Raw genomic sequence first — 14,128 nt, 5'->3', positions numbered from 1 at the left:
CCATTCATTATAACATAACCAAGTTATGGAACTGTTTAGATACAGCACCCGTGCTTTATCAAATGGAGCCTGAGGGATACTCCTAGTGGTGAGAAAGCACTGGGTAAAAATATACTTCCCCAATGTCCCTAAGCAGCTGTCTCAGGAGCCTCATGACACTCTTCATCGTGGTGGAAATCCCCACCGCACTAAGACAAATATATGCTATGAGGGTCATCTGGACCTTTGCCCCTGAAGCAGAACAGAAATCAAAGCTGTTGGGGTCATGGCGAGAGTGGGAGAGAAAAAATGTGACATTTGAACTCTCAGAGCAGAAGGAAGCTGAGCCCCTCAATCTCTTCCACCAGCCTCTTTCTCCCCTAGACAAGGAGTAGCCCTAAGTTTCCACATACCGTTTGCCACTTGGCTTTTGATCGTTCTGCTTCAAATCTGGCAACTTCTTTACGATCATGAAATGACACCAGTAGCTTCCAGATGCACAGTAGGACAACCCCGATAAGAAGAATAGCCAGGGAAACCCCTAACATGATCATGGGAATGTTTGGGGGCTTCGGACAATCTGCAGAAATAAAGAAAATTATAAGAAGGTGGTAAAATCAACATTTTGACATTGGAAAGCCATTTCCTGTTGGATTTTCATCTACTTTTTCTGCAGCAGAGGATAAATATTGACAGCATTTTTGCCTTGCTTAAATTTTAAAAACGAGTTACTTGTTGAAGAATAGCCCTGCATTCCTCAAATTAGAACAAAAGATAAAGGAAGAATTTAGTTATTCGAAGTAAATGGATATAGACTTGATGGTTGACTCTAAAAGAGAATCCAAAAGAGTGATAATTAATGCACATGGAATATTTAAAGGATTAAGAAAAAGACTAGTTTAATCACTAAAAATGGTCTCTTTCGAGTCCATGATAAAGCAGAAATGAAGTAGGGGTGTGTGTGTGTGTGTGTGTGTGCTGCATGTCATCAGTTATTCATGCACCTTCTTGAATCATGCAGAGTCTAGAAGACTATATTAAAAGTTATATAAAAACCTATCACTTGAAAAAATTACTATTTCCTTCTTTCTTTATAGACAGAAGACAATGATGGGTTTCAGTTCTATTTTGTTGAACCCTAATGCAGTAGTCTGGTTTTGGGGAAGTTCCTAGACTAGATTCAGGAGAGGTAGTCAATTCCCATCTGATGTACAGTAGGTATGTGAATGTGATCCAGTCCATTGACCTCTCTGGGCCCCAGGCCCTTCATCTGTAAAACAAAGTTCAGTGTTCCCTTAACTTTTCTGATGATACCAATAAGCTGAACTGTTCTTGCTTACTAACACAGCTTCCTAGACCCTTTCCCCAATATTCTGATTCAGTGGGTCTTGGATAAGCCACCGATTTTGTATTATTAAATATTCTAAAAGATTCTTATCTTCAAGCAAGTCTGGGAAATTAGATGTTCTGTAGGGTACTTTCAACTTGAATATTCTATGAAATGTTATTTTGACTCTACTGAAGATATTAATGTAATTTTGCAATTATACAGTACCTTTCCTAATTCACAGCAGAATGACTAATAGTCCTTGCAATATGCCTAGGAGATGATACATTTCTTAATGAAACATTATAATTATGTTCTCCTCTTACTTTCATGGAAAAAAAACCCACATAAAATTATCGTTAGATATCTGCATTCCTCTGCAAGAAATGAGGCAAAATCCATGGGATCTGGGGAGGAAATGAATGATGTTTAGTTTATCCTAAGCCTTACTGCTTTTAGATATTTAATAAGGAGAGTTATACACATATTACTAGTCATGCTGTCTTTAAGGTAAGGATCTGGAGTCGATGTGAATCTGAGTGGGACTAATTACCCACTAACAGCATGATGCCTGGCCTCACACACTTTTGTTCTTTGGCCAAGAAACCATGTAAAGAGATTATGCAGAAATAAGTAAAGGAGCTAATGACATAGCTATTACTGTATGAAGATCTAAAGACTATATTCTCGCATAGCAAATGAACCACAGCTGCCTCTAATAGGTTAGCACATTCCTGCAAATAAAGCAGCAGGCTTGTGTCACGAGAATATATACTGGCTACATCTTTGGCTAAGAAATGCCTGGGGTGGGGCATAGTATGTTCCTGCTCAAAGCAAGATGAAGCTTGCTACAATCCTGCACCTAGACATGAATTAGGAGGGTTCTCCAGAAGGGACTAAAGAAGAAATGGGTGCGATCTGGTGGAGATAATTATTTTAAGAACTGAAAGTCCTCAGGAATTGTACATTTCTCAATTAAAGATGTTGGCCCAAGTGCCAGAGCAGGTCTTACACAATAGATATCGTCACTTTTCATACTTGGATGTTTCTTGAGATGCTCAGACTGAAAATGGATTTCTACATGGAAGAAGAGGGTCGCCTCTATCACTGTGGGCAATGTGGCCTATCGAGTCCAGGTTGGCGCAGCACCTACTTCTAAGGTCCTGAGTATCTAACTCTGCTACATGCGTTGCACAATCTGGTAGCTCAATGTGCCTATTGAGTGCTTGAAATGTGACTTTTCCCAAGTAGGTTATGCCATAAGGGTGAAATACACACTGATTTTGAACAGTTGGTATGAAAAAAATGTAAAATATCTCAGCTTTTATACTGATTACATGTTGAAATGACAATATTTTGGATAACATGGAAAATAAAATTCATTTTACCTGTTTCTTTTACTTTTTAATGTAATTACTAGAAAATTTTAAATTACATATAGGGTTTGCCTAACAGTTCTGTTGGATGATGCTGATCTAACATCTTTTTGTGATTCATACAGTTATGATGATTGTACAGCCAGTAGGAGGCAGTAGAGCACAGTGGTTCAGCGCATGGGCTCCAGGCCAGGCTGCCAGAGCTCCTCCACTAGCTCTGGCACGTAATTACTGCCAGACCTAGCAAATTATTTAATGTCTCTATGCCTCAATTTCCTTACCTTTAAAATGAAAATAATAGTGGTACCTGTTTTATATGGTTGTTAAGAATATTAAGCGAATTAATACATGTAAAATATATAGAACAACATCTGGCAAATGGTATTAGCAAGGGCTCAGAAAATGAGAGCTATTATAATAATTAATATTACCATTGTTACAGCAAATACAGCACTCTTTCCCCTTTTCTATCCTCATCACCTCAAGGGCCTGGAGCCTCTAAGTTGGAACCTGTGGGTATAGCATCTACCCTAGCTGGTACTTTCCAGCCAGGAAGCCTTCCCGCCTATCATTCCTTGACTCTGTTGTGGCTCTTATGCTCTGGAAGTCCCTCCAGATGGTGGGGGAAAGAAAGAAGATGAAAGAAGCCACCTGTGTCCACAAGCACCCTGGTGGCGACCCTTCACTCAGTTCTTTTTTTCAATTTGCTTAGAAGACCCTGGGGATCAGCCCCTTTCTCACTTCTCAGTTTGCCTCTTCTACCCAAGCCTCCACCAGGCCACCCTGGGATTTTCTAGTCTGAAAGCTGTGAGACGGGAGACAGGAGGGACTATGGACTTCTGGGGACAGGTTCTGCTCTGCTGGCCCCTGGAAGCGCCAGGCCTACCCAACCATGCAGATATTTGTTGAGGAAGAAGGAGCCTGGAAGCTGTCAGGTGACTCTTGTTAAGCCTCAGGGAGGTAATTTTTCCCTTCACTTTTCCCTACTACAAAAGTATGGGGATAATAACACGCCATAATAAAAAGCATCAGGGCATCTGTGCGTGCTCTGCAGAATGGCATGTTGCGGTGCCACTCGTATTGTGTGGAAGAATAAAAGAACAGACAACAGCTCAGTAAATAAGGAGGCATTTAGCTCAAGGCATGTTTCACCGAAAAAAAAAAAATCACCAACTAGATACAAAAGTCTCTGAATTAAAAGCAGGACTTATTCTGGAAATTTGTTTTTGTTGTTTGAAACTCGTTTTTTTCTGTAGAATCAATACTATAAGGGATGGCTTTGATTTCAAGATAACTTGCTAAAGTCACTGCCACAGTCACAGAGGGTTGGGAGTGTAGTTGGATAATTTTATTTTGTAAGACAGATAATGAGCAGGCAGGCTTTTTTGGTATTATAAAGTAATTTCTCCTTGTATGGCAGGATTCTCCTTATGTTTCCCTAATGAATGGCCACAAGACTCATTTTATGTATGCATTTCAAAGGAGTTGATTTACATGAGATTTTTCCAGAGCAAGTCTCCAGGGGCACTTGGCATACCTGAGCTTCAAGGCCAAGTTCACAATCATCTTCAGATTCCTTGGATTGTGCCAACCTCTATCTCTCCCTTGCCCTCAGCAACTGCAATGTGACATTTTTCTGATCATGTTTTCTTGATTGGGATATAATGGTCTTGAACCTACTTTTTGGTTCTTTTGACATTGCTGTGGTTTTTATGTTCTTAAGTGATGCCAATTTGATACTTTTGGTTTCAAGTTCAGGACTTAATATTTTATCAGCACATCGATAAGCACGCACGTACAACAAAACATATCTATCTGCCTTATGGCCTGGCCTTGTTGCTGTTGTCTGGGTCAGAACTTAGGCTTCAAGCTTTTGATGGGAGGAGGAGGTTGCAAACAAGGTCTGATTTAATGTAGCTGTCATATCTGCAGGAATGGTTTAGGGAGGAACACATCACTAATTAAAGACAGAAAATATGAGGCACCTGTGAGTAAATGAGAATGCAGTCCGTGTTGTTAGGGCTGTTGCTCACAGGAAGATCTTGGGACCATTTGTATCAGGCTTGCCAGGGTAGTTGTTAAAATGCAGAGCCCTGGGCCACACATCAGATGGTGTTGACTCAGGATACAGGCATTTTTAAAAAGTTCCCCAAGGGAGTCTGATACCCAGTAACATTTGAATCCCTCTCAATCAAAGTATTAATACCTTCTCACCTACTTTCTTCTCTACTAAATATAAACTTCTCCCTCCCCTTCACTGAATGCAAAGTGTTTAAGGTTTTCCCAAGTCCCAAACTGACTCTATGAGTTGGTGTGGATGAAAATCCACAGGAGCAACGGACCCCTTGACATCCTTTTAGATGACATCCTTCCTCACTTGCTGCTTAATGTCTTTTCTGATTCAGCATTATCATTTAATGACCCGTTACCGTGAGTTAGGTATTGCCACTATTTTATGTGCATTATTCCACTTAATCCTTGAGTCAACACTTAGAAAAAAGTACTATTATGTGTACCATTTTACAGATGAGGAAATAGAGACTCAGAGACTCAAGTCGTCACTCAGCTATTAAATAATGGAGAAGGATTTGAACCGAGGTTTGCCTGGTTCACACTCTTCTTAAAAAAAATGGACACACTCTTCTCTGTTACCCTTTCCTAAAGATACACCTTTTGCTTACATTTCATTTAATCCACTTACCTTTCTATAATTCATCAGTCAGCTTTCAGGAAGATGATGACTGCTGCAACTACAAGTCATCTTAGCTGGTTTGTTTTTTGTTTTTGTTTGTTTGTTTGTTTGTTGGCAGAGTCTCACTCTGTGCAGTGGCGCGATCTCGGCTCAACGCAACCTACACCTCCTGGGCTCAAGCAATTCTCCTGCCTCAGCCTTCCAAGTAGCTGGGATTATAGGTGCAGGCCACCACACCCAGCTAATTTTTGCATTTTTAGTAGAGAGAGGGTTTCACCATGTTGGCCAGGGTGGTCTCCAACTCCTGACCTCAAGTGACCCGCCTGCCTCGGCCTCCCAAAGTGCTGGGATTACAGGTGTGAGCCACCGTGCCCGACCCTTATCTGGTCTTAATAAGAGACACTGCAACATACCGAACCTTCTAACTGGCATCTTCAATCCTTGGGAAACTTTAAGAAACTTCATCAAAATTTTGGAAATGTCTTTCCTGGCATGCTACCCAGAGCGATTTTCTGGTTGCTTTCTCTTCTTCTGTGTAGTATCATTTGCCATCGGCAATGGAAGGCAACACACCCACCTTTTTCATTGATGCTATGAATGATGGTTTTCCCCTCATTATCTGTAGTTATTAGGAATGTAATAAGACATTCATTTTCTCCTTGCAGAGAGCAGGAAACAGAACCATCCTTTGAGAAATCTGCAGATAAAGGAGTCATTCATTAGGTTAAACAAGATTCCAAGAGATTATTTTTAAAACAAAGTAGTATTGAGTTTTAATATGTAAATTAGAGTTTTCAATATGGCAGAATGAGAATAGGAAAGGCATAGGTTTTTTTTTTCTCGTGAAGTGAGGTTTTAGTTTTCACTCATGTTCCAGAAGAACAGTTCCAGATGTGATCAATCAGGACTGACCATCAAATGTACCTATCAAACGGATACGGGCAGGATTGCAACAGGCTGAACGTACTTCAAGGCAGGTACCCACAGCCCTTGGGAATAGAATGGCCCTGATTATGGTAATGAGGGGCTATAGGTTCTTCTTTGCTGAGAGCATGAAGGATGTCTAGATTACATTTCTGCACAGTTCACACTGATACTGATACTTTTAAAGGGGCCTTTCTTACAATGGCATAGTCAAGATTGCTGGCCATCTGTTGTGGAAACAGTAACATAAATTAATATCGGGAAACTGAGACTGAAGTGTTGTGTAGCTCAGGGACCAGCAGGATAAAGGTAAATGAATCCACAGTGACAGTTTGTCTATTATTCAGCAGAGCTCCTTTCTTAATTTGAAAAAAAAAAAAAAAATCCAGTTTTCCTTAAATCTTTTCCAAGTGGAAATTTTTCCTTATTGAGCTCATTCAAGAGGCAGAAAATGAATGTCATGACACAAATTAAAAGTAAAGTAAAATGGCCAATCTGAGATGCCAGTACTATCTACCAGAAATTTTAGTAGTCCAGGATGTATGCCAAAATTTTGTGGCATTCTCCTAGTTAAGAAAAACAAACAAATTTGCTTAACTGTTCTCCTATCTTTTAAGTTGGAGACTTTTCAATGATGGTTACAAACACTGTTTTTCAGAAACCTGTAAGTAGAAAACCTTTTGCTCTTAATCTAAACTTTTAGGACATAGGTCCGAAGTTAGTGTGTTATGCTACAATGGATCAGAACGTTAAAACTGGGGCTGCCCCTGATAATCTTGGACATACTCTTACTAGACTTATAACCTCTCTCATTAGCTTAAAAATAAAAACCTTAATAAAGCAGAATCTAATGTGTTTTCTGATTCTAACTAAAATTAAATAATAGTCTGTTTTTGGTACAAAAATGCCATAGCCATAGATAGAAATATTAAGTTTCTGTTTGCTGTCTTTACATTTTGTTTGAGATGAAAAACCCAACAGTGTCTGTGAGAAGTATGCTTTGTATTAGCTAAGAAAACAGGAACCAGCAAGACATTGAGCACTGTAAATAAAATTTCGGATGATAGATTTAAGTGTACAAACTGTTTTTGAACTCATTAGAAACATCTATTACATGGGAATATTAATAAATCTAATTACAAATCATCCTAGTCTAGTCATTGCCAAATGCTTATGGTCATCTAAGTCACCTGGGAGTTTTGAAAATGTAGATTCTGGGGACCCACCCTTGGGTATTCTGATTTGAGAGGTTGGTTGTGTGCACAGGAGCTTGTACACTTAGTGAGTTGTTTAATAAGTATTTTTAAATAGGAGATTCTGATAAAGAGATTTGGTGAGATGTGTGTTATTTCATATGTTTGATTGCAAATGGTACTGCATATATAATTCATATGTTGGCCATTTTATTTGGCCTTTACCACATCTCCTGTTACCTTGCCCCTCCAATTAACTAGGGTTCATGAAGTCTTGGGGACTATGCGTTTTCTTATTGGAGTGTTTTCTTGCTTCTTTCCCCCTCTCTACAGGAACACCGCAGGCTCACTCTGCTCACCTTGAACATATTTAATGAAACATTTTATTCTGAGGTAGGAAATATGTGAACGGCTTATCATACTCCTTTCAGTAATCTTAACCATGTTTTTAAAAATTTTCTTTCAAATAGCTGCACTGAAGCCTAGAGAGGCTTACTTGACCTGGTCAGGGTTATTTAAGTGTTAATGGAACGGCAGAATATGATCTTTGAGTCACAACTCCCACGTTGCTTTAATTACTTCACCATTCCTTTTCAGGACTGTTACGGCTCTAGATGTAGCCTGTTCCATAGTGTTTCAGTATTGAAATAGTATTATCAAATGTGCAATGACAGATTTGCATAATTCGCTGCATAATTTCTTTTGTTGTTCATAGAAAATGGACCTCTCTTTTTTCCCTTCCTTTGTGAATGTCTACAGTGCTGCTCTAGAATAATACAATGAAAATAAGATACCAGGCAGTCCATGGAACCATACTCAGAGAAGGAAGAAATGTGAAAAGAGGGGTGAGGAGGTGGGCCTGGGAAGGTCCGGGGAGGGTGTGAAAAATACAAAGCATCTACACCACTGAGTCAAGATGGCCATATGTTTAAGACCTCAGCTCTAGGATTAGTTAGCAGTTTTCAAAAAAACAAAAATGAAAACAAACAAACAACAACAACAATGTTTCCCCAGGAAAAAGTAAGGAGTTTATGGTCAGGTAAGTTTGGGAATCCTTTATTTATTCCAGTTCCTCCCCTTGCCATTCCTGATGATTCACAATGCACATTTAAATTAAATGCATAATAACTCTCAGAAGTCCTGCAAAGAAAACAAGGAACCTAGTTTCCTATTTCTAAGATTTATATTACCAGGGGCGCCTTTTTCTATGTAATGCTTTCATATCTAGGGTTGCATGGAATATACTTTGAGAAACAATTCTCTGAGTACATGTATGTTAGGGTAAATAAAAATATGACTCTCAAGCTGGGCACTGTGGTGCATGCCTGTAATCCCAGCACTTTGGGAGGCTGAGGCGGGCAGATGCCTTGAGCTCAGGAGTTCGAGGCCAGCCTGGCCAACATGGCAAAACCCCATTTCTACAAAAGCTACAGAAAATTACACTGTGTATGGTGGCATGCGCCTGTAGTCCCAGGTACTCGTGAGGCTGAGCCTGGAAGGTCTAGAATGCAGTGAGCTTTGATCATGCCACTACGCTCCAGCCGGAGAGAGAAAGGCCTTGTCTCAAAAAAAAAAAAAAAAAAAAAAAAAAAAGACTCTCAGTAAAATGAAGTACTCCCCAGGAGTAAAAAGAAATTCCCCTCGTTGGGGGAAGGGTAGGTTGTTAAAAGACAAATATGATGCGATCATTTCAAGGTAGTATGATCAGTAACATAACTGGATAAGTAACTTGAAATAAAGCTTATAAAAAGGCTCAATGGAAAAGTGGCTTTTAAACACAGTCTGAATTAAAAACATTTTTTCTCTCAAATTCATCCAGATTAGTGCTTTAAATGGTATTAATAATCCAATTTTTATTTTCAATTGCTGAGTTACAAACAATTGTATCTCCCTATTTTGAAATAATTTAGTCAAATGCACAAAAAGAGTAATGTAAATATTTTAAATGCCACTGGAGCCCTAGTCTTCCTCTCCAATCTCAGCATTTATGATAATCTACTCAAAAAAACCTGTGTACTTAAATATAGTAAGTACCTTGTTCATGCCATTATGATTTACATGTATGTAAGGTTTACTCCTTTTTTTCCTCAACACATTAGATTTCCCATGTTGCTAGTGAATTGAGGCTTAACAATTTGCAGAGCATTTTCTGCAATTTTTACACGTTTCTCAGAAACACTTGGTAAATATCCCCAGTGCTTGCTGTGAAATGAGCCCAGAAGGTGATGCTAGGACTTTGCACCAGGTACTAACGTGGGAAGTCCACAGAGGCTGCCTGCTCAGTGCTTTCATGTATCTCGCCTTTGGTAGTAATGTAAGGCATACACCATCTTGTCCAATTTACTGCTATTTGGCATGTTTATCTTTGGTCACAAGAAAAGCATTGGTGAGGGGTTTTATGAGCACATGTCATGACCCTCCATATAGGGTAATCCAATTGTGCATAGTCAGAACTCTCAATTTTCAGACAATGTAAGTAATCTTCAAAACAATATAAAGTTCATTAACTCAATCCATGCTGGAAATGGATTAATTTCCGTATTCTAATTCCATCTATTCAAGAGACACATCCTGGAGGGTCATACATTATTGGCTTGATTATTTCACTTCACCTGAGCTACATCTTGGCCACATCTCTAATGTGTGCAGAGTAGCAATTCTACCCTGAGCCACATGATAATGCAGTGAGTTCAGGATGATACAAAATTAAATTCTCCCAGGTTGTCTCTGTTGGAAGAGTCAGTCATCATCTTTGTTTTAAAGTCCACAAATTATTGTTTAAAAGGTATTGCCAGTTAAAAAACAAGCTATTTAAATATTTGAGGTGAAACTTTGCCACTAGATTCTGATTTTAAGTAATTAAATTTAAAATGACAGATGAAAGCAAGAGAAGTTTGCTTAGCCGTTAAAGAGAATAGGTCTTTCTTGTATTTTGAGGGTGAGGCAACAGGGAATTGAGGATGGTTATTGTAATGCCCATGCTTGGAAGGTTGGGAATAAAAGTATATGGAGGGGAGGAAAAATGGCCACTAACCAGAAACCACCCAGTATCTGGGAGCCACCATCTGGAACACTGTTTTACAGTTGGTTTTATCTTACCTCGAAATAAAGCAATTGGACGATAAAGGGTGAATTCAGGTATGGGGGCTAACATTTAGCCATTTCTTCAATTTTTCTCCCTTTCTAGTTTGAAAAATATAGCATTCTGGAATTCTCTACAGTTGAATTTGTTAAGCAGAGGTGAACTTGGCAACAGAGCTGAAGTCAAATAGAATAGCTACGACTTTGAAATGCTTGTGTCCTTAGCCATCAAGTTTCTAGTCTTACAGGATGCATTTACTCTTAAAAAATGAATGTGAGTGAGCTAATGCCCTGGTACAAATAAGGTCAAGCTACTAAATAGCCCTCGATTCACAGAGGGTCAAGAACAACACCTCTCAAGAACTACATAATAAAATAAAAAACAATTTAAGACAAGCAGAACCTTCTTCTTCACTGATGGTCGCACCAGCTAGTTTGCACTTGTCCACACATTCTTCTCGGGCTTGGCCAGCTGCTGACAGGTGGCACTCAATGCAGCTCCTGTGGACAGTATTCAACAGTGTATCACTTCATGCTGATGGAAAATAGATTTGCAGCTTGAATATTGCTTTACGCTGTTGTTGCAGTTTGTGCTATAGGAGTATCTCATAGATGTCATTATCTTTTGTTACTTTCAAAAAGATAGTTGGGTAATGTCCAAGTGAACACTGAATTATTCTGAGTTCCACTCAGTAATCAACGTTCCCTGAGCCAGTCTTGATAATAGCTACTATTTTCATTTACCTGTAATGGTTGCTTCTGATTGGTTAAGTAAACAAACAATCAAAGAAAATAAATTGATTTAGCTGTTTTCATTTTACTTTTTCCTACAGAGAGCATATGTTCCTAAAATATGATTAGAGATTAGGAGAAGTTTTGAATTTCTTAACAGAAATGGTCTATACCTTAACCAGAATTCCAAGAATGATTAGTGGACTTTGTATATGTCTTATATGATTATTTTCACAATTCACTTTTCTGTAACTCTTTTGAATAAGTCTAAGTCTTAATGAAGGTGTGGATTAGAGCCTGGATCTCAAAAGCTGTGGATTAGAGCCTGGATCCTCATTAATACAGGCTTTTAAATAAAAGATCACTATTTATAGAAAAGTACATTTCCAAGAACATCGTCCAAGAATTAAGCTACTCTAAAGACATCTATAAGGCAAAGTAAAATTTAGACCCTGAATTAATCTTGTGCTGAAAATCACTTTACAAATAGATTGTGCTTGTTGTAATTCAAAAACAGCAAAAGTTTTCTTACTGTGGACACACATGCTGTCTCCATCTTCTCTGGCCATGGAAATGTATGCTCTGCTAAGTGCTTGAAACACCCCACCCTCACCTATAACTCAGCAAATCTCAGCTGAAACTGCACTTCCTTAGGCAAACCTTCACTAAACCTTAGACCAATCAGTTACTTTGCAGTGGAAGCCTCAGGATTTTTCCATAGGTAAGGCAACCTATCAGGCAGTGGGGAAGGTTTTACTGTGAAGTTGCCTTGGTATTGCAAATAAATTGCATTTATCTAGATTGTATATTTATTTGGAGTGGCTTTGAAGGGGTCTGGTGATTGTGGAAGCTCTTAATATCTCTTTGTCTTTATGCATCTCACTGATGGCTGCACTAGCTAGTCTGGCAGCCTTATGCCCTGCTGTAGAGTTCCATAGCACTCTCTATTTCCCCTATTAAAACTGTCAGCCCAGACAGCATTGCAATCACTTTAAAAGATGTCTATCTTTCCCACTAGACTCCCAGCACCTGTGAAGGCAGAGGCTGTAGATGTTTCAGTCATCAGTGCATTGCCCATGGCATAACATGATTCTTGGCATATAGTAGGCACTTAATACCTCATTGATAAATGAATACATGCATGAATAAATGGAAAAATGGACTCATCTCAAAACTAACATAAATCCCAAGGAGGTCACTACCTGATTCCCCAAATTCAAATGGCTTTGATTGTTAATTTCCTATCTTGTAATTCAGATTTAAGATTGAATAATGTTTATAGAGAAGATAAAACAGAAAAGTAATAGAAGAAACATCTTGAAGGGACATTTTACATTAGATGCTATTCAAATCATCCTAATCATGTCCTCATGCTTCTCGTGGCATGCGTCTTGTCTTAGTTTGCCAGTGACAGTGGCAGAGAAGTTTTGACACCTGAATGGTGAGTGACCACTGACTGAAAAATTGCTTTTCTCACTCTGTTTATGTCAGAAATGCAAATGTCACCATTTTGGGCATCAGAGTTCATGAAAATCTGAAATGCTGAAGCATATTTGCTGCATAATACATTATCCACTGCAATATCATAACAGCCACTTTGGAGGCTCGCTTCACTTGACCTACAAATGTGGCCCCAATTTCATTAAGAAATTGTGAGGTTTTATTGCTGTTATTGTGCATATGAGATAAAGAAAACACAATACACAATAGCTGTGTATAATGGCAACCAAAGAAAGGTGCCAAAGAGCATGGGTGGTAAAGAAGCAGGAGAGAATTGAAAGCTAAGATCGTCTTTCTGCCTCTTTGCCTCTGTGAGTCTATAGATAGGAATAAATCAGTAAGGTCAGGCTATAAACTTCTAGATAAGAAAGAAGCTTGTCTGTTTCCCCTGAAAAGCTACTGACTGCATGTGGCTGTCATCCGTCTACCTCCAGGGCATTCCTTCTATGTGGCTGGTATTGTAATGGAGAGGCGATCTGATGTTATCAGTGTGGGACATCAGCTCTACTTCCCCACGCTAGTCTCTAGCAGAAATGTGACATTGTGATTCTGGATAATCAGGACTAAGAAAGAGGTAAGCGAGAGATTGATATTCCAGGCTGAAGATCACAGAGGCCCTGTGGGTTTGTGTGTGTTTTGATGGATGTTTGGAGACCAAACCAGCAAATACAATCTGAGGTCTGAGTTTACAAAATGCCATTGTAAGTTTGATCACTATAAACCTATCCACATAAGGAATGGAGAAAAGCAGAGACATTACCGTTTAGAGTTACAGGGGTCACCACAGGTAGGACATCGTTCACAGGTTGGTCCTGAGGCTCCGGGGTTTGTGCAAACACACTTGCCACAAACACAGTCCCCGCGCCCGCTGCAGAGCACTCCGTCTTCAGAGACGCAGGAGTCCGTGCTGGTGGTGCAGTTGCAGTACTCGCCAGTCCAGCCGTTCCTGCACACACATTCACCACAGTCACAGTCGCCATTACCTGTAAAACAAAATGCTCTATGCTTCTCACAGCCCCCAAACACTTGCAGATTTGAGGGAGTGAGGGGCATCTTTTCTCTTTGTCTTTAAGCACCGTCATCAAAAGACAAGAAAAAAATGAGAAAACAAGTGTGTGTGTGAGGGGTGCAGTATGAGTGTAGATATATTGTATCAAATGTGTCTTGCTAATTGTGCATACTTAGATCTGGTCTCCTAACTGAAGATCCACTTGCTTACTTTATGTTTGTAAACCATAAATAAAAATATAAGCCTCTCAGCCAACTGAATGGACCCCTCCTCTTGGCCAAGGGCATTCTAAACTAAACCTGAAACACTAGTCCA

The 14,128-nt window shown here is 39.3% G+C and overlaps 1 protein-coding gene across 1 annotated transcript in view; it reads right to left on the bottom strand.

Moving 5' to 3' along the window:
* The window catches only part of ITGB6 (integrin subunit beta 6), a 93,346-nt gene that overhangs the window by 5,535 nt on the left and 73,683 nt on the right, over positions 1-14,128 (bottom strand). Inside the window, exons 11-14 of the mRNA XM_032755584.2 lie at positions 13,565-13,787; positions 10,976-11,073; positions 5,952-6,071; positions 393-559 (exon numbers count right to left, since the gene is read on the bottom strand). Coding sequence (XP_032611475.1) covers positions 393-559; positions 5,952-6,071; positions 10,976-11,073; positions 13,565-13,787 — 608 coding nt within the window. The remainder of the gene's footprint in view (positions 1-392; positions 560-5,951; positions 6,072-10,975; positions 11,074-13,564; positions 13,788-14,128) is intronic.

Source organism: Hylobates moloch, unplaced genomic scaffold (assembly GCF_009828535.3).
Source record: "Hylobates moloch isolate HMO894 unplaced genomic scaffold, HMol_V3 SCAFFOLD_1, whole genome shotgun sequence".
Lineage (NCBI taxonomy): Eukaryota > Metazoa > Chordata > Mammalia > Primates > Hylobatidae > Hylobates > Hylobates moloch.
The sequence above is the reverse complement of the archived record's forward strand: the minus strand, read 5'-3'. Positions and strand labels throughout refer to the sequence as shown.